Source organism: Neovison vison, chromosome 12 (assembly GCF_020171115.1).
Source record: "Neovison vison isolate M4711 chromosome 12, ASM_NN_V1, whole genome shotgun sequence".
In the NCBI taxonomy this organism is placed as follows: domain Eukaryota; kingdom Metazoa; phylum Chordata; class Mammalia; order Carnivora; family Mustelidae; genus Neogale; species Neogale vison.
This window is the reverse complement of record NC_058102.1, coordinates 53,016,470-53,040,055: the sequence shown is the minus strand read 5'-3', so window position 1 is coordinate 53,040,055 and position 23,586 is coordinate 53,016,470. Positions and strand designations below refer to the sequence as shown.

The 23,586-nt window shown below is 37.4% G+C and overlaps 1 protein-coding gene across 1 annotated transcript in view; it reads left to right on the top strand.

Annotated features, from left to right (window-relative positions):
• Positions 1–1,006: 1,006 nt before the first annotated feature.
• The window catches only part of A2M (alpha-2-macroglobulin), a 40,510-nt gene continuing 17,930 nt past the window's right edge, over positions 1,007–23,586 (top strand). The window contains exons 1-19 of the mRNA XM_044229081.1: positions 1,007–1,182; positions 3,377–3,560; positions 4,382–4,541; positions 4,733–4,785; positions 6,763–6,783; positions 7,053–7,221; positions 8,054–8,138; positions 9,691–9,811; positions 10,554–10,668; positions 10,817–10,926; positions 13,125–13,286; positions 15,387–15,614; positions 15,866–15,929; positions 17,320–17,462; positions 18,073–18,222; positions 20,188–20,355; positions 20,822–20,930; positions 22,301–22,421; positions 23,043–23,271. Of these exons, the coding sequence (XP_044085016.1) occupies positions 1,097–1,182; positions 3,377–3,560; positions 4,382–4,541; positions 4,733–4,785; positions 6,763–6,783; positions 7,053–7,221; positions 8,054–8,138; positions 9,691–9,811; positions 10,554–10,668; positions 10,817–10,926; positions 13,125–13,286; positions 15,387–15,614; positions 15,866–15,929; positions 17,320–17,462; positions 18,073–18,222; positions 20,188–20,355; positions 20,822–20,930; positions 22,301–22,421; positions 23,043–23,271 (2,478 nt within the window). The 5' untranslated portion in view covers positions 1,007–1,096. The remainder of the gene's footprint in view (positions 1,183–3,376; positions 3,561–4,381; positions 4,542–4,732; positions 4,786–6,762; positions 6,784–7,052; positions 7,222–8,053; positions 8,139–9,690; positions 9,812–10,553; positions 10,669–10,816; positions 10,927–13,124; positions 13,287–15,386; positions 15,615–15,865; positions 15,930–17,319; positions 17,463–18,072; positions 18,223–20,187; positions 20,356–20,821; positions 20,931–22,300; positions 22,422–23,042; positions 23,272–23,586) is intronic.

Sequence of the window (23,586 nt, the reverse complement as noted above, 5' to 3'; positions counted from 1 at the left end):
TCAAGTAAATAAACATTCATATTTCAGGGATCCAAATAAATAATAATGCTTGCCTCCTATATTTTTATTGCTTGCTTATTTGTCTGGTTTCACACCCATGGAACATAAGATCTTTGGGGGCATATCTGATTCTACATAATTGACTACACCATCTCCATAATTTTGCATGATACCTAGCCCTACTAGCCTCAATAAATACTTATAAAACAACCAGATGGATGGATGGATGGATGGATGGATGAAATAGTTTGCTTAATTAGAGATTGTTAGGGAGTAGCATATTTAGAAGGCTGTAACAAAATTTGTTTGTATAGTAGATGATAAATTGGGTTCTTTGTTATAAACAGTAGGTCATAGCTTTGTTTTTTTTAATTTATTTTTTATTTATTTAATTTTTTTGAAGTCCTGCTGCTTCTCTTTTCATCTTTTCACTTTCTTAATACAGGAAAAATATTCCCCTATTATCATTCTTCCAGGGCCTGGCTCATCATCCACAATCAGGTACTATCCCTAAGGTCAAAAACTTATTACTGTAATCCAATACCATTTCCATAGGAAACTATTGAATTCTGAAAGTGCTTCAACATTGGAGTAGGCATATCTAATGGAGGACTCGCAGGCCCTCTGACTTGAAGTTGAAATAGCTATTTTGAGCCTGTCCAGTGTTGCTTAAATTGTAGCTTCCCTTGCCAACTATTTAGGCAAGAGACGTGAGGAAAGCCTTATAAGGAGCAGTGGGGAAGTGGACCACCGAGGGAGAAGAGAGAGAAGGGGTTGAAAATCCGCTTAGCTGCTTTACAGTAAAACCCAGAGAAAGGGAGCACTTAAGGGGAATGTGGATTTTATCCCTCCAGGAATTCTATTCACCCCACCCAGAAATAACCTTGACTGTAATTAGGCCTCTGAGAGCCATGACCCTTTCACAGAATGTTCAGAAACCTCTACTTTGTTTAGACACCATGTGTGGGTGGAACTTCCTGTTTACACGGGGAGCAGCATAAAGCCTCCTTGCTCTGAGGAATGTTTGGGACCAGACCAGTTGCAGGGAGCAGGGCACAATACAGCCTGGTCTCCTCAGGTCCCTTCTGCCTGCAGCATGGGGAAGAACACACGTGTTCATCCAAATCTTATTCTCCTCCTTCTGGTCTTCCTGCCTGCAGATGCCTCAGTCTCTGGAAAACCGTGAGTTTCACAGAGGATGTGAAGAATCTTTTCCTTAGAGGAGAACTCTTTTATTCTCATTTAGACTATTCATATGTCTTTCCCACGAAACTGTCGCCTTCTTATCTCCAAGGTCTCCTCCAATGATGAGATTGCATAAATCTGGTTTATTCATTCTTTACTTACTCAATTATTTTTCTCCAACTCTGAATCTCTGACTTTATCAACTTTCTAGGGTTATACAAAGATTTTCTGAGGGGCATTGGCAATTGATACTTTTAAAGGAATCAATTTTCAGATCCTCACATTCAGATTGATTTGCTCAAGACCAGGCTATTTATCCTTTCTTACTTCTTGCTTAATTGCCCATCTTCCACTTTATAAAAGAAAGACAAATCTTTCCCTCAATCAGATGTCACCGTGGAGCATTGTCCTAGAGTATAAAAATCCATAGGGTGGAATAATTTGAAATACTGATAAAGGAATAATTTGAAACACTGATGCTGACGTTGAGAAAGCAAAGGATTCTAACAATGAGGGAGAAAATTCTTTTGCAGAGTACATGGTGATGAATTCTTTTTTCAACAAAGTTGAAGGGGGATCTAAAGGAAACACCTGCTGATAGGTGATTAGAAGCAATAGGTACTGGGTGATTTTTGGTACCTAATGCAGAAGGAGTTCTAAGAACTGGTAACAATGATATAATTGTTTTATCTGTATTTTATTTACTTTATGTAAATAATTTTTTGTGGCACTCATGTCCATACAAACTAAAAATAGCAACAGAATTAATGTTACGCCTCGTTTAATTCCCACAATTAAGGAATATCTATCCATGGATACGGAAAAAAAGCTCATTATTCTTATTAAAGATGTGTTTCAAAAATATTTTTATTTTATATCTAATATGTATGAATATTATAATACATGTATTTTGTTTTGATCAGTTATATACTAGTAAGACTTGAAAATAATTCAATCCAGAAGAAAATGTTTAACAGTTTTATGATCACATAAAGAGTTGAATTTAAATTAAGCATCCATAAATAACATTACATACATATGAGTATATGTATATATATATATATATACATATATAGTTAATAAAGAAACTAGTTAATAAAGAAGCAAGAGCTATCCATAAATATATTTTGAAGCATAAAAATCTTAGGATAAACTTCTATGTAGTAAGTGGCATGGTAATTCAACTTTATGAGGAAAAAAAAAGGAAAGATGTTAAATTTCTGATCATTACAAATATAACCTTTTGGTGTACTTTTTAAGTAGGTCATACTGGGTATCTTATCACTGATATTTAAGAATCTATCGAAAACTTATAGAAGACTAAGTTTTAACTTAAAATTTCATCAAAAATAATGTCTTTTGTTATTATTTGTGATAAAAATGTAGATGTTTACTTGAAAATATGTAAGGAATGCATAGTGTCTAAAAATTATTTTAGGAATTCTGTAAGCAAAAATGTTTGAAAACTACGTAGTCAAAATTATATATGAGGGTATTGGCAAAGCTTCTGTTCTAGCTCATGGGTTACCAAAACCCAAAATTTCATCACTAGAAGGCCATTTTTGGGTGGAGCCATTGTCTAGCCATGAGTTGAATGGCAAATATTTAAAATGCAAACAGCCAGGGTTAGGTAACATGAAGATTTCATTACTCAGTTACTTACAACTGAGACTTTAAACTAATGACTCATTTTCTTTGAGACTCGGATTCCATATCTGTAAAGTGGAAGCAAGTATTTGCCTTATCATTTTCACAGGGTTGTTGAATATATATATCCAATGAAAATACTGTTTATTGATTGATTTTTGTAGTGTCTCTCCTGAGACTTTGCTTGCTTTTTACAGCAATCCTCGTGTAAAATAGATTTACAACATGAATAAACATAATTAGCATATTTTTATTTGAATTCAAATGCTTGCATATTGTGTTCCTTAAAGTGAAGTATCCTAGCAAATTTTAATCTATTTAAAGCTCACTTCCAGCAAAATGTTCACTGCCATGGCACTGGTGATGGAACAGGGAATAATTCTCACGCATGCCATTCAACAGCAGAGATCAATGTCATGTTCATCAATATATCCTCTCTTGGTATCAAACTAATGTTAGTAGCAATCATCGTGTTGGAAAGTAGTGCTGGTAATAGCAGTAGCTCTCCTCCTACACTTTCCGCTAACTGGACTCCCCCGTGCAGGCAGTACATGGTCCTGGTCCCCTCCCTGCTCCACTCTGAAACTCCTGAGAAGGGCTGCCTCCTTCTGAGCTACCTGAATGAGACAGTGACTGTGAGTGCTTCCTTGGAGTCTCTCAGGGAGAACAAGAGCCTCTTCACTGACCTGGTGGTAGAGAAGGACTTATTCCACTGTGTCTCCTTCACTGTGAGTATGCCTGTTTGACTTCATATACTTGATTCTACTGGTTAGGATAATAGGCATCTAGAACTCAGTCAAGATAAAGCTTGGAGAGCCTGGCAAAGACTTCAGAAAGAAATCTAAGTGTGGCAACTGTGTGTAGAAATTAAGAAGCAATGCATGAATTTCCAATGGGGGACAAATACTTAGAGGCATATTAAAAATCAACTTGATGATCAAAGAAAATTTCTTTTAGCCAGGAGGAAAAAGCAGTATGCACTAGACAAAAGGAAAATGTGACTTCTTAACATTAAAATGGAAAAAATATTAATAAGGCAAGCCGGATTAACCCATGACATAAGCCTCCAGTGGTGGTCTGGCAGGAACACATCAGCCCATATTAAACAGGGAAAATTGTAGAAATTACCATAAGCCAATATCCACTATCTCTTCAGAGTTGCCCATATGTAAAATGCTTACAGCCTACGGCCAATAAAATATGGTAGCTTTATTTCCCATAGACTTAAATATGCTTCTGCCATGCCATTTTAACACAGAACATCAACTTGGTAAAGTTCATCATATAATTGAATCAAGACATATCGGCTGATCTATAAGGAGATGTAAGTCTCAATTACAAACTCTTTTGCTGATGTATTTTCCTCCACCTTCTGTTCTGTCTCCCCATTTGTAAAAGAACAGAAGTAATTCCTGTCCATACCAACTTCCCCTGATGAAAATGAGGGGGTGCAGTAAAGGGGCCAGATCTCCAGGGAGGAGAGGAACAAAGAGTGGAGGAGGAAACTTGCAAGACTGAATGGGTTCTTATGGTCTGCCCTATATTTCAGGTCCCAAGATCTCCATCCAATGAAGAGGTCATGTTCCTCACTATCCAAGTGAAAGGACCAACCCAAGAATTCAAAAGGCGGACCACAGTGGTGGTTAGAAACAAAGAGAATCTGGTCTTTGTCCAGACAGACAAGCCCATCTACAAACCAGGGCAGACAGGTACAAAAAGGCCCTATAGTCAGAACAACTCCCAAAAGGAAAGACCTTCCTCCCCCGCATCTTCCCCAGTTAATGGCTCTTTAGCCCTGGTTCTTTAACAGTTTGTTTGTTTGTTTGTTTGTTTGTTTCTCTACCAACTGCTAAGCCTGATTTAAGGTTTCTGGGACTCATGGAAAATATTTCTGTTTCAGTGAAGTTTCGTGTTGTTGCGTTGGATGAAAACTTTCACCCCTTGAATGAGTTGGTAAGTCTCCGAATACCTATCTAGAATCATTATTATCTGTGTAAACAATCTAGATGCCTGTTTTTGGTGCTGGGGGAAGACAGGGAGAGAAAGAAACTGGTATCATTAGCAGTGGTTTCTGGCATTACAATAGTGCATGATCCTCGTTTAAACCAGAATCTCAGGTCAAGGAAGTAGCTAGTTCTTTCCAGCTTGGTACTGGTACTTAGTTGTCACACAATCAACTTACTGTTTATAAAGTTCTCCACTAGGCAAATTAGAAAGATATATTAAATAATAGACATGCTTACACCATGAAATAAGTTAAATTCAAATAACTTATCAAAGTTTTAGAATTTTTCTAAACACACCTACCAGAATCTCTTCTGTCAAGGAAGAGTATAATCAGTGTTTGTTCTTTGAGACTAACACCTGATACTTATAAGAAACAACTCTTTCAATTTTAATGCAGACATCAAAGCAGAAAGTCTTAATTTTTCTCTCCCAAATGCACTGCTTCACCACATCTTCTTATCTCAGAGGCAACTCTTTTCTTCTAACTCCTAAAACAAAAGCTTATCTTGGGGCACCTGGGTGACTCAGTTGGTTAAGCAACCCACTCTTGATTTTGGTTCAGGTCGTGATCTCACGGGTCCTGGGATCAAGCCCAGTGTCAGACTCTGTGTTCAGTGAGGAGTTCACTCGAGGATTCTCCCTCTCCCTCTCCCACTGGCCCTCCTCCTACTCCCACTCACTCCCTCTAAAATAAATAAATAAATCTCTAAAAAAAAAAAAAAGATTATTGCATAATCCCTATTTCCTCTCTTTCTCTCATACCTACATCCACTTTGTCAGAAAATCATGCTAGCTTGAAATATATCCATACTATTTCTATTTCCAACAACCTGAATTGCCACAATCTCATCCTGGCCAATATCACCTCTAAACAAAGCTGTTGCAGTAACCTTGAAGCTGATCTTCTAGTTTCTACTTCCATTCCTCTATCTAAAATAAACTCCTCATCCATCATTCTGGCAGCCTTACCCTGCTTCATTTTGCTTCTCAATGTTTCACTACCTAATATAAATTGTGTGAGTGTGTGTGTGTGCGTACACATATATATGTTTATCATACATTTTGTATCTTTGAGATATAGGATTGATACCATATCATTGATATATATGTCAAATAAATATCAATATCAAATAATAAATATAAAATATTAAGTATATATAAAATATATATCTCTCAGATATGTGTGTGTGTGTATATATATGTGTATGTGTGTGTGTTTCTTATATATCGATCCCTATTAAAATACAAGCTCCATGAAAGCAAATATATCATTCTTTTGTATATTGCTATACTTCTGTGCCTAGAATGATGTACAGTGCATGGTAACACTTAATAAATATTAGTTTTTTTAGAATGACTAACCACTGATAGTAAAGGAGCTATTCTTCCTCTTTAGTCTTAGAACTAAGAATTCCATGACCATCTCAGTATTTGTAATATTAGTAAATTCCATTCTAAATGAGTGGCTATGCACATGGATATTTGTTGCTCATGGCCTAATAAGTTCTTAACATTATTTATTATTGCTTAAAATAGATTAATTGAAAGTTTTGTAAAATTTTTTTAAATTTAATGTTAATTTAATTTTTTTAATTTAATGTTATTTTTTCAGTGTTCCAAGATTCATTGTTTATGCACCACACCCAATGCTCCATGTAATACATGCCCTCCTTAATACCCACCACCAGGCTCACCCATCCCCCCATCCCCTCCCCTCCAAAACCCTCAGTTTGTTTCTCAGAGTCCACAAGTCCACAGTCTCTCATGGTTCATCTCCCCCTGAGTTTTGTAAAATTTAACCCAGACTCTTTTTTCTGTTTTACTACAGAGAGTTATTCTACATAAAGCTGTCTTGTTTATAAATCAGAAATGAGAATATTTGAGAATAATTCTGCATTCCTTTATTTCTCTTTTGTCTTTCAGATTCCACTAGTATACATTCAGGTAAGCAACATGAAACATTCCATAAACAGAATTAAATAAATTTAGAGAAAATGCTCATATTTGAGAGGTTCTTACAGTATACCAGAAACTTGTCATTACGGGAGAAATGATTGAGCTCACATAGCGCTGGATGGTTCTAACATTTGTCCTCCCCCCGCCTCACCACCACCCCATAGGTTCTCTCTGTGTATAACATAGGAGTTTCCATCGATTGCTTTTATTGTCTCTAATGCTCTAAGCTTTCTAAGTTACAATTACTGTATCCATAGGACCCGAAAGGAAATCGCATCGCACAATGGCAGAAACTCCTATTAGAGAATGGTCTCAAGCAATTGAGCTTTCCCCTCTCGTCAGAGCCCTTTCAGGGCTCCTATGAGGTGGTGGTACAGAAGGAATCAGGTGGAGTGACAATGCACGACTTCACTGTGGAGGAATTTGGTATGGATTATGAAAAGTCGTGGAGCATTTTCTTCATATCTAAACTTCTAGGGCCTAGTGTTGGTGCTTATTTAGAGTCCTTCTGTTTTCTATGTGTGAGGTTGAGCTTTGAGGAGAATCAATTATATTTAACTCCAATGAGACTATCAGTGATCGGTGCATAGAACTTCTCATAGCTTGGTTATTTTTTGTAGTAATTTTTAATCTCAAAAAATATGTAGAACAGGGGCACCTGGGTGGCTCATTGGGTTAAGCCGCTGCCTTCGGCTCAGGTCATGATCTCAGGGTCCTGGGATCGAGTCCCGCATCGGGCTCTCTGCTCAGCAGGGAGCCTGCTTCCTCCTCTCTCTCTCTCTCTGCCTGCCTCTCTGCCTACTTGTGATCTCTCTCTGTCAAATAAGTAAATATAATCTTTAAAAAAAAAATATGTAGAACATCCTTGTTTTAGACAAGTCTCACATAATTCATTAAGGGTACAGTCCTTCTATCAGAATATCCATTTTAGGGGTACCTAAATGGTGAGGGGTGGCTCAGTCAGTTAAGCATCTGTCTTGGGCTCAGGTCATGATCCCAGGGATCCCTGCCCAGTAGGTCATCTGCTTATTCCTCTCCCTCTGCCCCTACCTCTGCTTTTGCTCACTTTCTTTCAAATAATTAATTAAAATCTTTAAAAAAAAAAAAAAAAGAATATCCATTGATAGTAAGGTGGTTTTATTGGAGAGTATAGCTACCTTTTCAGAGCCCTAAAATATTATTAGGGAGTTTTACTGAAAATACTAAATCCCCAAAAGTTGAAAAATAATCACTAACTTCCTTTATCTCCAATAAACAGTGCTTCCCAAGTTTGAAGTGCAAATAACAATGCCAAGGATAATCACTATCTTGGAAGAAGATGTGAATGTATCAGTATGTGGCCTGTGAGTTTATATATTTTTTAATCTTTTGAGAGAATTATATAAAGGAGACTCACCATTTGGGATATTTTAGGAGCAGTGAGAGTATAAATACTTTAAGTACTTGGGATCATCCTATCTCTGGAATATTCCTCACCTGTTGTTTTTCTATTTTTCCTTATTTTTCCTTTCATGGCCTTATCAGTATTATTATAACTATGATGGGGCAAACAACTGTTCTTAGAGAAGCTATCTACAGTGGTTGATTCTGAAAGTGACAAAGCTACACACACACACACACAAATGGAACAATGTTGAAGAGTATAGTGACTTTCCCTTCTGTAGAGGAAATTCTGTCATCAACAGATCATTTACCTGACCTTGCATGCATAGTGGAAAAACAGCTTAGATTCAGAATTTGTAGAGATAGGCATATTACCAAAATCTCAGCTGAGTCATCGGTCTACCAAAGGCATGTCACACACCTCTCAGCACTGCCATTTTTACTGATGAGACTGGACATGATCTCTCAGCTTGGTTCTTTCCAACCTTGAATATTCATGTTTCTAAAAATCACATGCCCTTCTCCAGTAGTCCAGGGGTAGCACTAGCAGAAAACACTCGCAGAAAGCACTAGCAGAAAGCAGCCCTAGCACTGAAGAAACCAGCTCTGCCTAAAGACCACACATTTAATGCACCCACAGTTCACCTGGGTCCCTGCACTGTCTCAAAGCAGTTGCCACCAAGTTCTTGATCCTATATAACGGGTGAGCCAATACTCTTGCAAATAAAGATAGGTAGGGAAGGAAACAAATACCCTTGAAAACACACTAAACATCAATGACATACATGTATATATGACACAACCCCATTTTTATAAAAAGTAGACAAGTTAAACTCCATATAAATAGAGCTACACATTGGAAGAGGATAATGGAAGGAAATACCATCATATTCACAGTTTGTATTCCTAGGTAGAATTGAGGTCCTCTTCTCTCTCTCATTTTCATTTTGTTGATACTGCTTTTTTTTTTCTTTTAAGAACAGGTGTAGCTTTAGTAATAAATGCATCTTTTTAAAGATGAAATTAAAAATAAAAAATTAAGGGGAAAAAGATATGATCAAAAACTATAGTCAATTTTAGCATGTGGCACTGGAGATTTTTTTTTTCAGTGTAACAGTATTCATTGTTTTTGCACCACACCCAGTGCTCCATGCAATCCATGCCCTCTCCAATACCCACCACCTGGTTCCCCCAACCTCCCACCCCCCGCCCCTTCATAACCCTCAGATTATTCTTCACAGTCCATAGTCTCTCATGGTTCACCTCCCCCTCCAATTTCCTTCAACTCCCTTCTCCTCTCCATCTCCCCTTGTCCTCCATGCTGAGTGAAATAAGTCAGGCACTGGAGATTTTTTTAAGAAGAGTCATAACTTAGCATACTTGCTCTCAACCTGCAGAGATTAGAAGTACAGAGGGTAAAAACATAGTATTGCTAAGAGGGGAATGGAAATAAGTAGAAAATGGAGGTGTTCAATGTCTGCTTTGACTCATTTGGCAATGTTCTTATGATAGATACACATATGGGAAGCCCGTCCCGGGACATATGACTATGAGAGTATGCAGAAAGTACAATAGCCCTTCTAACTGCTATAGTGGAGAGTCACGTGCTGTCTGTGAGAAATTCAGTCACCAGGTAGGTGAAAAACTGTTCTTTCCAGGGACTAACCATGGAGACGTTGTTAATAAGCAATGAATTACAACATGGTACTAACTCAGGAAGAGAGCAATCTGTAAGGAAATTCTATGTTAGCTACAATGATTTTTAAATATCAGTGATTTAGCACACTAGGAATTATTTATTTCTTGTAATTTTCCACTGTGGGTGTTCCTGGCTCACCAAGCTCCCTGAATAATGAAAGTTGAGCAATCTCCAATACTTGGCATCCAGAGCTGCCTTGGGCATCTACTTGTATGAAGGAAGAAGAAAAAGCATTACACCTGTTAATCACTTTGGCTGGGAGGGGTATATGTTTCGCTTTCTTTCCATAAGTGAGAACTTGTCACATGGCCCTTCCGAGGGCTCACGGAGATAGCAAACTGAGTCTCCAGATGGGCAGCCCCTTCCCAGCAACAGTTGGATACTATGGAAGGGGAGCTCCACTTGTGAAAACTTACCTCCCTGCTACAGTAGGATTACCCACAAATTTTTAAGACATTTTCTATCACATTAACTCTAGGGAATATCAGATGCTAAGAAATATATCCATTATAAACCAGATAGTATTATGAAATGCAATCATAATTAATCTCTAGAGAATATGAATTATATTCTTGTCATAGAAGATCCCAGGTTATATTGTCCCCCAAAAATCCCACTGGATTAATCAACGACAGATCTGTTCAGTATTTTGTTTTTGTATTTTATCCCCACCTAGCTAAACAGCCAAGGTTGCGTCTCTCAGCAAGTAAAAACCAAGATCTTCCAGATGAAGAGACAAGGGTATGAAATGAGACTAGAAGTGGAGGCCAAGATCCAAGAAGAAGGAACAGGTTTGCATACCACGTGGGTACGGGAGAAAAAAAATGAACATGGATTTACTTCCTTTGCTGAACTATGAACTGCAGTGGAAGTAGTGTAAGAAGTTCAGGGAGATCATCCTTCCAGAAAAACTTATTTTTTTCTTTTCTTTTTTTCCAGAGGTAGAATTAACTGGAAAAAAATCCACCGAAATAACAACAACCATAACCAAACTTTCATTCATAAAAGTGGACCCATACTTTAGACGAGGGATCCCCTTCTTTGGGCAGGTGAAGTATTTTCTAAGCCACAAATCAAATTGTGTACTATCACTTAATAAGCATATTATATTCTGCTAAAATCAGACCTGGTTTATTATCTATTGATTAGCATAACCAAAAGTGTAAAACCACATAAAAATAAATCTGTTCCTCTGTAAATTAGTATATGAAATCTACAAAATTATTCTAAAACACCATCAAAATTTTTTTCACCTTTAGAACAACATTGTGTGATATCACTCAGTCTTTCCTTAGTTTACCAGTAGTCTCGGATTTTTATATTTTCTCACAAGAAAATATTTTCTCAGAAATTATGGTGGACTTTTAAATTATCATGCTATCACTAACTTTGTATGGAAATAAGTGGGTAGGCGGCTTTTTTATTTTGAAGTACAAAATATTCTACTGTACCTGGTTTTTTTTCATGGATATTATATTTACATTATTTTCTCTATAATTTTCTCTATAAAGCAGGAACACATTTTTAAAAAACAGTGCACAAAAGGATAAAATATTTCTATATAAGGCTTCCAGATTTTATAAATATAAATTTTCTCATTTATCTACAAAATATCTGGTATTGTTATTTTTTGTATTATAAGCAGATGTGCAGATGTCTGTGCAGATGTCTGTGCAGATATCTTCTCCAGAAGTCTGAGATGGCAGATTTATGTCCATCAATGTGTAATTATTTTGTGTCATATTCTTTTTTTTTAAGATTTTATTTATTTATTTGACAGAGATCATAAGTAGGCAGAGAGGCAAGCAGAGAGGGAGGGAGAAGCAGGCTCCCTGCTGAGCAGAGAGCCTGATGCGGGGTTCGATCCCAGGACCCTGGGATCATGACCTGAGCCGAAAGCAGAGGCTTAAGCCACTGAGCCACTCAGGCGCCCCTGTGTGTCATGTTCTTAATGGAAAGGTTATGAGGTTGTAGGTGTGGAGACCAAAGTAGAGAGGGACGAGACCCCACTAAAGAGGGGTGGAGTATGTTTTAGAATGTTTTGATTATGTTATGACAGCAAAAGATTTGAGAAATTTTTGTCACTTCCCAAAATGACAGTCCATTTATTTTTAATTTCTGAGAGGTATAGTGTATTTTTTGATACTTCATTCCTGCTAAATAACTACCCCATTAGTCATAAGACTCTTTCCTCAAAAGAGAATCAGAATTTTGTACCTATCCTTGAATTTGTACGTACAGTCAATATTTCATTGGCAAAATGAGATTTTATTAATCAATTACAGATATGGATCCAAGTCTCCCAGTTGTGCTTCCTTCTACCAAAAGTAGCTTTTACTGAAAAAGAATCATCATCTTTACAATCTGAATCAGATCATTCATCTACTGAGTTCAATAATAGCAGTAATTTGACTTTACGCCCTTATGTAATACTGTATGATTCTATTCAACTTTGCATTTCTCACATGGAAAGTCCCTCATAATATCTGCCTACCTTCCAAAAGTTTGAAAGTCTGGATTTAGAAGCAGATGTATAAAAAAACAACTAGAAAAGTATACAAGGTAATGTATTAGCAATTGCTATCTTGTACACGTATATTTTAGAACACTAATCCATAGAAAGTTAAGGGTCGGTCATAAAATAAGTGTTTGGAGCTCAGTTAAATTTGGCTAAGGAGTTAAAAATTTTCATTACTGTCTGGCACTTGTTGCTCTGTAACTCTCCAAGAGTTCTATATAGTACATGGAATTTCCAAAATATCCACAGAATCCTTTTTTCAGGTTACCCCTATCATCAGCTCCATAATTCTTAATCTTTTCAGACTGCTTTATTTTATTTTATTTGGAGGGGAGTAGGAGCAGGGGAGAGGAAGAGAGAGAATCATAAGCAGGCTCTGCACCCAGTGCAAAGCCCGATGTGGAGCTCAATCCCACAAACCTAAGATCAACCTGAGCTGAAATCAAGAAACAGTTGATTAACTGACTGAGCCACCCAGGCATCCCCACAATGCTTTATTTTTTGTCTTAGGGCTGATTACTACTAAATAAATATATATATCATCTATGTGTTTATTTAACATATATCTCTTTTCTATGACGGCAGGAGCTTTGCTTTGTTCACCACTATAGCCTCAATGCCTGGAACCATGTCCAATATATAGGACATAATAAATATTTGTGATAAAATGAATGTTTGGTGACTACTGAGTATTAACCATATAACTGATCCACACATTTTAATCTTCAGGTGCAACTAATGGATGGAAAAGGTGTCCCCATGCCAAATGAACTTGTCTTCATCACAGCAAATGAAGCTGACTATAACTCCAATGCCACCACTGATGAGCATGGCATGGTTCAGTTCTCTATCAACACCACCAACATTATGGGTACCTCTCTCACTGTCAGGGTAAGTTTGAAGAGAAGTTACCAATGACGTGAAATAGTCTTGGAAATAAGGTTGCAGCCTAAAGGTGATGATACTTCCAAGTTGTGTTAGTCCTATGGAAATAATCAATCAATAAATAAACAAACAAACATAACACCCTTCAGTTTTCAGGGTGGTGGGATTAAATGTGATGTTTAATTTCTTTTTTAACAGTTGACGTGTTATTTTGAAATAAAAATAAATAAAAATTTACATATAAGAAATGATAACACAAGCTCCCTTTACCTTGGCTTTCATTGTAAAAGTCCAGTTCAACATCACTAACATTTGCTTTCAAGCATATATACTCTCAATTGTTTTTCCTACTTTATTTTTATCCCGCTATTCTAGTGTTTCTCCAGATTTTTTTTATACTCATATAGCTTACTTGGTATAGCATAGAAATGTAGATATACAGTAAGAGATATATGGCTATACAATAGATATTACATAATAATGATAAACAGGATAAATAGTATATTTTATTTATTTATTTATTTATTATTAGATTTTATTTTATTTATTTGACAGAGAGAGATCACAAGCAGGCAGAGAGGCAGGCAGAGAGAGAGGAGGAAGCAGGCTCCCTGCTGAGCAGAGAGCCCTATGCGGGCCTGGATCCCAGGACCCTGAGATCATGACCTGAGCCGAAGGCAGCGGCTTAACCCACTGAGCCACCCAGGTGCCCAATAGTATATTTTATTGACTGCACTTTAAATAGATGGCATGAAAGCCCATATCTTCTTTTTTTATCTTTTGTATTTAATTTTTTAACTTTATTTTTCTATTTAACTAAGATTCATTGTTTATGCATCACACCCAGTGCTCCATGCAAAATGTGTCCTCCTTAATACCCACCAGCAGTTAGTTTTTTTTGTTTGCTTTTGTTTTGTTTTGTTTTATTTCTTTTCAGCGAAACAGAATTCATTGCTTATGCACCACACCCAGTGCTCCATGCAATACGTGCCCTCCATAATACCCACCACCTCGCTCCCCCAACCTCCCACCCCCCACCCCTTCAAAACCCTCAGATATCTTCTAATAATTAAAAATTGAGCATTCATTCATTTATTCAGTCAAGAAGTGTCTTGGATGTTTTCTATGTGCTAGGCAATGTTCTCAACCTGAAAATAAAAATATTATTTTTAGGGGGGCCGGTGGCTCAGTGGGTTAAGCCTCTGCCTTTGGTTTAGGTCATGATCTCAGGTCCTGGTATCGAGCCCACATCTGGGCTCTCTGCTCAGTGGGGAACCTGCTTCCCTCCCACCCCTCACCCCACCTGCCTCTCTGCCTTCTTGTGATCTTTCTCTCTGTCAAATAAATAAATTAAATCTTTTTCAAAAAATTATTTTTAAATGCTCCCTCTTTTTGATAATCATTTACCTGTTATCACCAGAACAAATATTAAAATATAAAAGAAAGTGTTTTGCTGACACAAGGATTCATTCACACCGCTTGGGAGGCAAGGATGAGAATAAGGAATAAGGAATAACTTCTACATGGAGAAAAGTTACACTGCAACTCAAATAGCGCCTATAAACCTTGAGAGTCCAGAACCACAGAAAGCTTTAAAAATAACCAGCCTAGGACAGCCCAAGAGAGAGCGATGTCAGCTAATTCACCAACTCAACTCATGAACCAAAGCCATTGACAGAAAGTGTTCTCAGATCCCTATGGTTGCAGTACCACATTTATTCATAGTACCTATTTGAAACCCATCATAAATAGGTTTCTGGAATGTTGTTCTTCAGTTTCTGGAGAGTATTTAATCTCCTCAGTGAAGTTTTATATTTCCAATCTCTCTGTCGGCATAGGTAAAGTGGCCCCAAAAATGTCGATCAAATTAAGCAGAGCAAAAAAATGCCTCCATGTATGCACTTCAGAAATCTAAACACCAACCCAAGGAGCCTCTGCAGGGTTAAGGTCTGCAATACAGATAAACACTCTCTCACTTTTTACTGTGGAGCAAAAGATTTCTAAGTACTAGTTAAGGGAGGGCAGTGAACTAATGCAGTTTTGTGACAACGCTGATTGTCTATGACATACAATCTAGAAAATAATACTGTTTTTTAAATTCATTAGGTCAGACACAAGGATCATAGTCCCTGTTACGGCTACCAGTGGCTGTTGGCAGAGTACAAAGAAGCTGCTCACACTGCTGATCTTGTATTTTCCCCAAGCAAGAGTTTTGTCCACCTAGAGCCCATGCCTGGTGAACTGCCCTGCGGCCAAACTCGGACAGTTCGAGCACATTATATTCTGAATGGACGGAACCTGCAGGAGCTGAAGGAACTCGTGTTCTATTATCTGGTAAGAATGAAAACCACTTCATTGACTCACCCATAGGCAAAAGTCCTCTGTGAGGCAAGGAATTAGGAAATTCTTTTAGCCATCACTACTTTGACTTATCATCCAAGTTCCTGTTGAAAGTCCGACTTCTCTTAGGGCTAATTATTGCCAGCTGGAGCTCAGTACAAGAAACATAACGCATGAAGGGCAGGACGTCGGGTACAAGATTTCTGTCAGGCAAACAAAATTTCTTTTCCTTTCGTTTTTTGCAGATCATGGCAAAGGGAGGCATTGTCCGAAATGGGATGCACGTGCTGCCTGTGGAACAGGGAAATAGTGAGTATTTCCAAAATTGTACGTTTCTGCCCCGCTCTGACATAGTCAGCCTTAAGTTGTAGAAATACCAGAAAAAGTTTCAAATAAACGGTGGTGATTTCCATCAAACTCCAATAAATGAGAAATTGAGAGGAGAAAAAAAGAATGGGTGTGTGTTTGTTCATCCATTTTGCCCTTTATGAAATATTTCTTTTCTTTTCCTTCAGCTTCTTCTGTTCAGATTACTTAAAATGTTGAGGTTGTTGTTTTAGAATCTATGCTTATCCCAGATTTTCAAACCATAAATATTCATGGAGCTTCTTCTCAAAATGACATTTTAGAACTATTTCAGGAAACAGAGAGAATGCTTGGAATACTTGGAATGCTTCCTAGACACTAGGTCTTTGGCTGAGTCATTTCTATCTTTGTATCATATTTCCTTTTTGAAGATAGTTCTGATTTATGGAAAGTTACATTGGATACTTCCACTATTGAATCGGACTCTCGCCATGAACAAATATGCAGCAATATAAACCTGTGACGTTTTCTGCTCTTCTAAGGAAGTTTGAAAAACACTTACAAGAAAACTGTCTGTGAGCTACTCTTTTAACTATCAGTGAGCTCCTCTTTTGATGCATCTTCATAGCAACAGAAAAGCACCATTGTAGCCTTGTTTAAAGAACCTGAATATGACTACGTAGGCATCAAAAAACAACTATCGAAGGAGCACAGTATTCCCCTTAAGAAAAAAAATGTAGAATATTTTGTTCATAGAAAGTGATAGAAGATAGAAAGATAAATACAATGTGCTGAAACCTGACGATTATATCACACAACTTCAGGTTCTAGTTCCCTCCTCTCCTATGAAGTCTAGATCAAATAGTAGCCAAGTGGATGTCTCCATGTCCTCAGATAGTACCAGAACTTTACAGAGATGTGCTAAAGCTGAAAATTGGTGTGAAATCATTATATGATTTTTTTAAAAGATTTTATTTATTTATTTGACAGAGAGAGATCACAAGTAGGCAGAGAGAGAGAGAGGAGGAAGCAGGCTCCCCGCTGAGCAGAGAGCCCGATGTGGGACTCGATCCCAGGACCCTGAGATCATGACCTGAGCCGAAGGCAGCGGCTTAACCCACTGAGCCACCCAGGCGCCCTCATTATATGATTTATGAGAGAACACTTCAGTGAAGTTTTCTCTAAAGCTAGAGTTCTTAGCGGTAGAGAATTCTTAGACATAAACATTCGTTTATCACATCTACTTTTTCTTTTATCTGTTATACCAACTAATAGAAACAGTCATTCACCAGCCCAGGCTCCTAAAAATGGCTCTGTGCAACAGAAAAATTTCATTTCAGCCCCGGGGAGTTGTCTAAGCCATAATCACCTCCTCGTTCTCTCTGTGTTCCAGTGAACGGCCATTTTTCCGTGTCAGTCCCCGTGGAGACAGACATTGCTCCTATCGCTCGATTGCTCTTCTTCACCATTTTACCTGATGGGGAAGTGGTCGGGGATTCTGCAAAATACGAGGTTGAAAACTGTCTAGCCAACAAGGTGGGTTTCTTTATCATGAAATTTTCAACATTTAAAACCAAAAGTTGCTGTTATTATCAATTATGTTCTGCATGTGAACACTGGGGCCATAGGGATTAACTGAATTTTCCAGAGATTCTCTGCAAGGTAATGGCAGAGTCACACTAAGAAGACATGTCATTTGACTCTTGGTTCAAAATTCTCATGCATTGTCTCTTACTATATGATACAGTTCAGAATACCTTGCTCCTTTCCATGATGAAGTGTTGGAAAATAGGTCAGTGAGTTTTTAAGGCTACTAAAGAGCCAAAAGAAAAATACAAGAGCATTTAGAACCACTTGTGTTCCACCTGCACTTGAAAAACACCTTACCATGTGCCAAAGGTAAAAACCGGCATCTCAAATTTAACAGTTTATAAGAATAATTAGATATCATTATAATGGCTCAACTGATTCTTGAGCATCAGAATGATGTGTAAGGGACAAAAAGGCCCAAGATTCACATGGTGCCAACACCACCAAGTCAAACAAAGTGAGCGTGTATTGAATGTGAGGAACACTCGGGAAATGCTTGTGAATGCACAGTTAAATCAGACATTTGTTTTTTCGACTGTTCTCCCCAATTCCATAGGTGGACCTGAGCTTCCGCCCAGCACAAAGTCTTCCGGCTTCACATGCCCACCTGCGAGTTTCAGCTTCTCCTCAATCCCTGTGCGCCCTCCGTGCGGTGGACCAAAGTGTGCTGCTCATGAAGCCCGAAACAGAGCTGTCCGCAGCCTCGGTGAGTTCCCGGCAGCCTTGGGGGTCAGGAAAGGCCACACAAGGGACTCAGAGCAAGGAGAAATGCCTACCTGAGTAAGATTGGATCTATTAAAATTTTATTTATCTAGGAGTGCATAATTTTTATCTCCCTCATGGGCACTTTTTTGAAGAAATATACTACATTTGAATACATATATATTTATTTACATAATTTTATATACATGCTTATACAAACATATGTATGTATGTGTTTTTATATACATATTAATAAAATCATGCACCATTCGAAGTTCCTGAAATCCTAGAGCTTGATGAAACCAGTAACAGTCGTTTTCAAGCTAGTTGTAATGTTTGAAAAAGCCTAACAAAAGTGGTGCACTGACCTGCACTAAAACTGATATTAAATATCAAATTTCTATTTTTATAAGAATTATATCAAACATTGTATGTCCCAAGATGAACACCATTTCTAAAGGAAGAAACACTGTCTCTGATGAATAAAAATTTGGAAAAATGAATTACTTTCATTTACCAATTACGTTGGTAAATGAAATCCTTTAAAATGTTGGGTGAAGAGAAGAAATAGCACAAGGGTGTGGCCGGAGTAGAACAATGAGAAACAACAACACGAGCTAACAGTAGCCCGCTTACATCTTCCCATTTTCAATAGGAAATCAGCTGAAATAACCTCTTACTGAAGGTATTTTTTTTCTTACTATCAAATTTTTACAAAATGAAATTAATATTTTACTCCCTGAGAAAGAAAGTTATAAGAAAAGACATTTAACATTTTGGTCCTTCCAAATGAAATTTAATTGAAAATATTAGAATTCTTCTAAAGGAAGTATTAAGTACATTTCAATGGGAACAAGAGGATATGTGGGAAAATAATGACGTTTTATGTTTATATAACATAATTTTATAGTTCTCAAGGGTTTTTTCTAATTTATAACAGTGTTGGCGGATAGATGAGGCAGAATGTCCTTCCCATTAGTTTGTTAATAAAAAAAAAAAAAAGCAGAAACTTTTAGGTAGTTAACAGTAGACTTGGGGTAGAACACTAGCCCAATCCTCTCCAGCCTTGATAACGTTTTACTAATGAAACACTTCACTCCCAACAGCATAAGCCATCCATTCAACACATATTTATTTAGTGTCTTCTGCGTTCTAGGCGTGCCCAATGTTTGCTGAAGTGCTGCGGATCTAGTAGTGACCTACTCAAAAGACAAAAAGCCATGCTCTCTTGGAATTTATGTTTCCAAAGATGAGATAGATAGTAAAACATGATACGCGTTGGAGAAAATAGCAGAGCAGGGAGTTGGGGAATAGTAAGACAGAGCTACCTTTGAGAGAGCATTTCATTACCCTACGTACTTGGCCAAGCAATTTTAAACTCCTCTGAACATAACACAGTGCACTATCAACATTTTTACATCTGTCTTCCCCTTCCCTTTCAAATGAATTTGGAGACATCATTTCCAGTACTTTATGTGCTGTGTGAAGATCTGGAGCATTTTGTTCCCATGAATAATATCTAAGAAAATACTATCCTGTCCTACTTAGAGGACATATACTTATTCATGTGCCAGTTTAGAACATAAGTTCATTAAGTTTGTTACACACTAGGTCAGTTGCAAACCACAAGGAGAGAAAAAGCCATCATTTCATTCTGTCATCCTGAAGTTTTATACTATGTCTCAAATACAGCAGACATCAATTTATCTCAAAATTTTATTCCATTCTAGTATGGAGTCTAATGTTTGCCTCTGAACTTTGTAACAAATTATTGTGGTCTTTGAGTACTCAGATGGGAATGTTTAGTTTAGTTTTCTTTTTTCTCTTAAAAACAGCTTTGAAATCATCTCTGCAAATTACTGAAGCAACACTGGCACTCAAAGACTGATGGTGATCATACTTTTCTCTTTGCATTTAAAAAGAATAAGCCACAGATAAGTTTGTCCTTTTGTCCTCTGCATTTGTACAGGTTTATGACCAGCTACCCATGAAGGACCTCACTGGTTTCCCTGGAAGCTTGAATCAGCAGGAGGAAGATGATAGAGACTGTGTCGATCACCATAATGTCTATATCAATGGGGTCATGTATTCCCCTGTATCAAATACAAATGAAAAAGATATGTATAGCTTCCTACAGGTAAATTCCTTATACAATAGATGATCCCTCCTAAAGATTTACAAAATATTATATTTGAAAAAATTATTTATTATAATTTCTTCATATCATAATTGAAGGTAATGGGATACAGAGAGGTCAAGTGACTTCTCCAAGGTCACTGATAGTTGCAGATCTGCTGATAGCAACAGAGCGAGGGCTAGAATTTTTTGGACTAGTAATCAAATTTTTTTTTTTAATTTAAATTTTAACTTTTTTAATTTAATTTTCCTGAAATTCATTGCCTTGTGCTATTTCTAAAAATCATATATATAAAATATTACTGTTAAAAGAATTTTAACAACAGAATAAAATTACCTCCATATGTCTACCAATATCGAAAGTTTAGTATTAAGTTAATTGAATTATTTGTGAAATGCAATGAAATGTGTGCCTATATATATTTTAGAATACTTAGGTACTGATTAGGTGATAATCTCGTTCACAGGATATGGGCTTAAAGGTGTTCACCAACACAAAGATTCACAAACTCAAAGTATGTTCACAGCCTGAACACAAAGCAGTATACGCATCTCGAAGACTATTAGCTTCTCCAGGTAAAGAACTAATAAAAGTTAATATATTGAGTCAAATAAAAGAATATTTTATAAGATAAAATGTGATAAAATTAACCAAAAAGTCCCTGTGATTCAGATATATTAAAGTTCTTGCTCAAGATCACATAGCGATACAAACCCCAAATTTCTGACTGTGTCAAGCCCCCACATGCTGAAGAGAATACGAAGCAGACTGAGATGTTTTCTGAGAGGTACAGTAACATCGTGTGTCGACTATACTTCCATTTTTAAAAAAAGAAAGAGAGAGAGGGGCAGATAAGCAAAATAAAAGAAAGGATTAATTCTCACTGAGCAATCAGGAAAGTCATTCATAAAAGTATCTGCCTCTAGTAAATGGAGATGTGGGAATGGGTGAGGTTGCAAAGGAAAGATAATTTCCAGAGGATTGGTATAAACTGAAACAGAAATGTTCACAAGTTGGGACTACATTCTCACCGGTTAGATAAGGAAGCTCTAACTTTCCGAAATTAGCAGCCAGTATTCATGCTGAAGTCACATTCATTTGTCAATGAAATGACAAATTTACTGGTGCAAAATTACTGGTGCATCAGATAGTAACCAACCATTTATTTCTAGTCTGATTTCATCAAATCATGGTGGACTATAGGTTGAATACATCTAGAGAATGCGTCAAAAATCAAGGAAAGCCTTTGGTGAAAATTAACTGGTTATGTGGAATTTAAGTAAATATTATATATTTTTATTATTTATAAATAAAAGTCTACCATCCTTTACAGTAGAATTTATAGTAAACTTGCATATGTACAAGGTATATGTATATGTACAGATTTTTTTCAGAGAACTGATTGTTGACTATTTACCAGTACACCATTAACAGAAGGGAAATAGGTGAAAAAACCTGACTGACTTTCTGGCGCATGTGGAAATAAAGAATTTTTTTAATCCTTGATCCCTCACTCCTATAAACTTTCTCAGAGCCATTGTCTTCATGTTTGGGTATGATGTTTCTTTGATCCCACAGAGGAACACACCAAATGGAAACTGAGCCTTGTCCTCCTCCCAACACACTTCCTATCACTTTCCTCTTGAGACAGAGCACAGTGACCACAGAGGACTCTCTTTCTGTTCCCTAGGCCATCCCAAGCTCCTTCTGCCTCTAGGCCTCTGCCCTCTGATTGTGATTCTTTTCTTCCAGCTCACTTAGAACTGATCTAAGACTCCAGGAGTCAGCAAATATATCACCTCCTCAAAGAAGCTTTCCCCTATCACCCAAGCATCCTCTCCTGGGTTTTGTCTATTCCATCACCCTATTTGTTTCTTCTGTAGCGTGTATTATAATCTCTTTATCTGCGTCTTTATTATTTCTGTCTCCTCCCCACCTACCATAGTCGTATCTGAATTGCAAAAAAGCAATGACTTTGAGGAGATGGCCCTTGTTTCCGAGGCTCCCCCAGAGACCGTGCGAAAGTACTTCCCTGAGACATGGATCTGGGACTTGGTGGTGTTAGAGTAAGTAACTTTCTTTATATATAAAAGGCAGTGATATAGACTTCTCACAATTTTCCATTTTTAGCAATTTTTCAATATCCAAGTATCTCTTAGACACATTGCATCAGAGCTAAGAAATTTTGCACACGGTTAATTCTAAGACTTCCAGAAAATGGGAATAAGGAGTAAATATGACCAGGCCCTGCACAGACTAACACCTATATGAGATTCTTCACTGGCCAACAATCTTGAGTTAAAAACAGAATCAGTCAGGCCAACTACACACTGTAGTAGAAGAATTAAAACTTTAAAAAGCCTGCCTTCATTAGAACAGTATTTTAAAGAGTAAAATTTAAGAGCAATCTCAAAATACATATTTATTTCATAACAATAGTGTCTATACTAGAAAATGCTATAATTCTGTGTCTATAGGAAATTCTGATAAAACTAGAATTGAAAACAGAAATGGAAGTAAAGGACTTCTTACATTTTCCCACTTTGAGTCTTGATGATACTCTCCTTTATTGACATTTCTACTGGGTGCATAAGTCATGACAATAGAATTATTTATAGGGATTCTCTTCCTAGAAAGGATGTCTTTAACTGCTCACTCTCTGTTCTTCACATTGCCTTCCTCCCCAGCTCATCAGGAGTGGCTGAAGTGGGAGTAACAGTCCCTGATACCATCACGGAGTGGAAGGCAGGGGCCTTCTGCCTGTCCAATGACACCGGACTTGGTCTCTCTCTTCCTGCCTCCTTCCGAGCCTTCCAGCCCTTCTTTGTGGAGCTCACAATGCCCTACTCTGTGATCCGCGGAGAGGCCTTCACGCTCAAGGCCACTGTCCTCAACTACCTTCCCAAATGCATCCAGGTAAAGAACTCTCTTTCCTAAATTGAACACAAGGTAGGCAGTCAAGTAAATTAAAAATCCTATTCTTTGAAATACTGACAAACTTCTGTGTATAAGGGGCTCTTACCCGAGGAGGAATACTCTCAGAGATATTCAGATGTGATAGAACCTATGGTTGCTGATATTTCCATATACTTGCAACTTCAAACAAGCTTCTGACCCTTCCCCCAACTCCATAAGATTAGGAAGTTTGCACAGTGTGAATATTCCTGACATAGTGAAGAAAAATCAGTAGGCTTCATTCTCATGTCCTAGATCCAAGTTTTTGATTTGTAC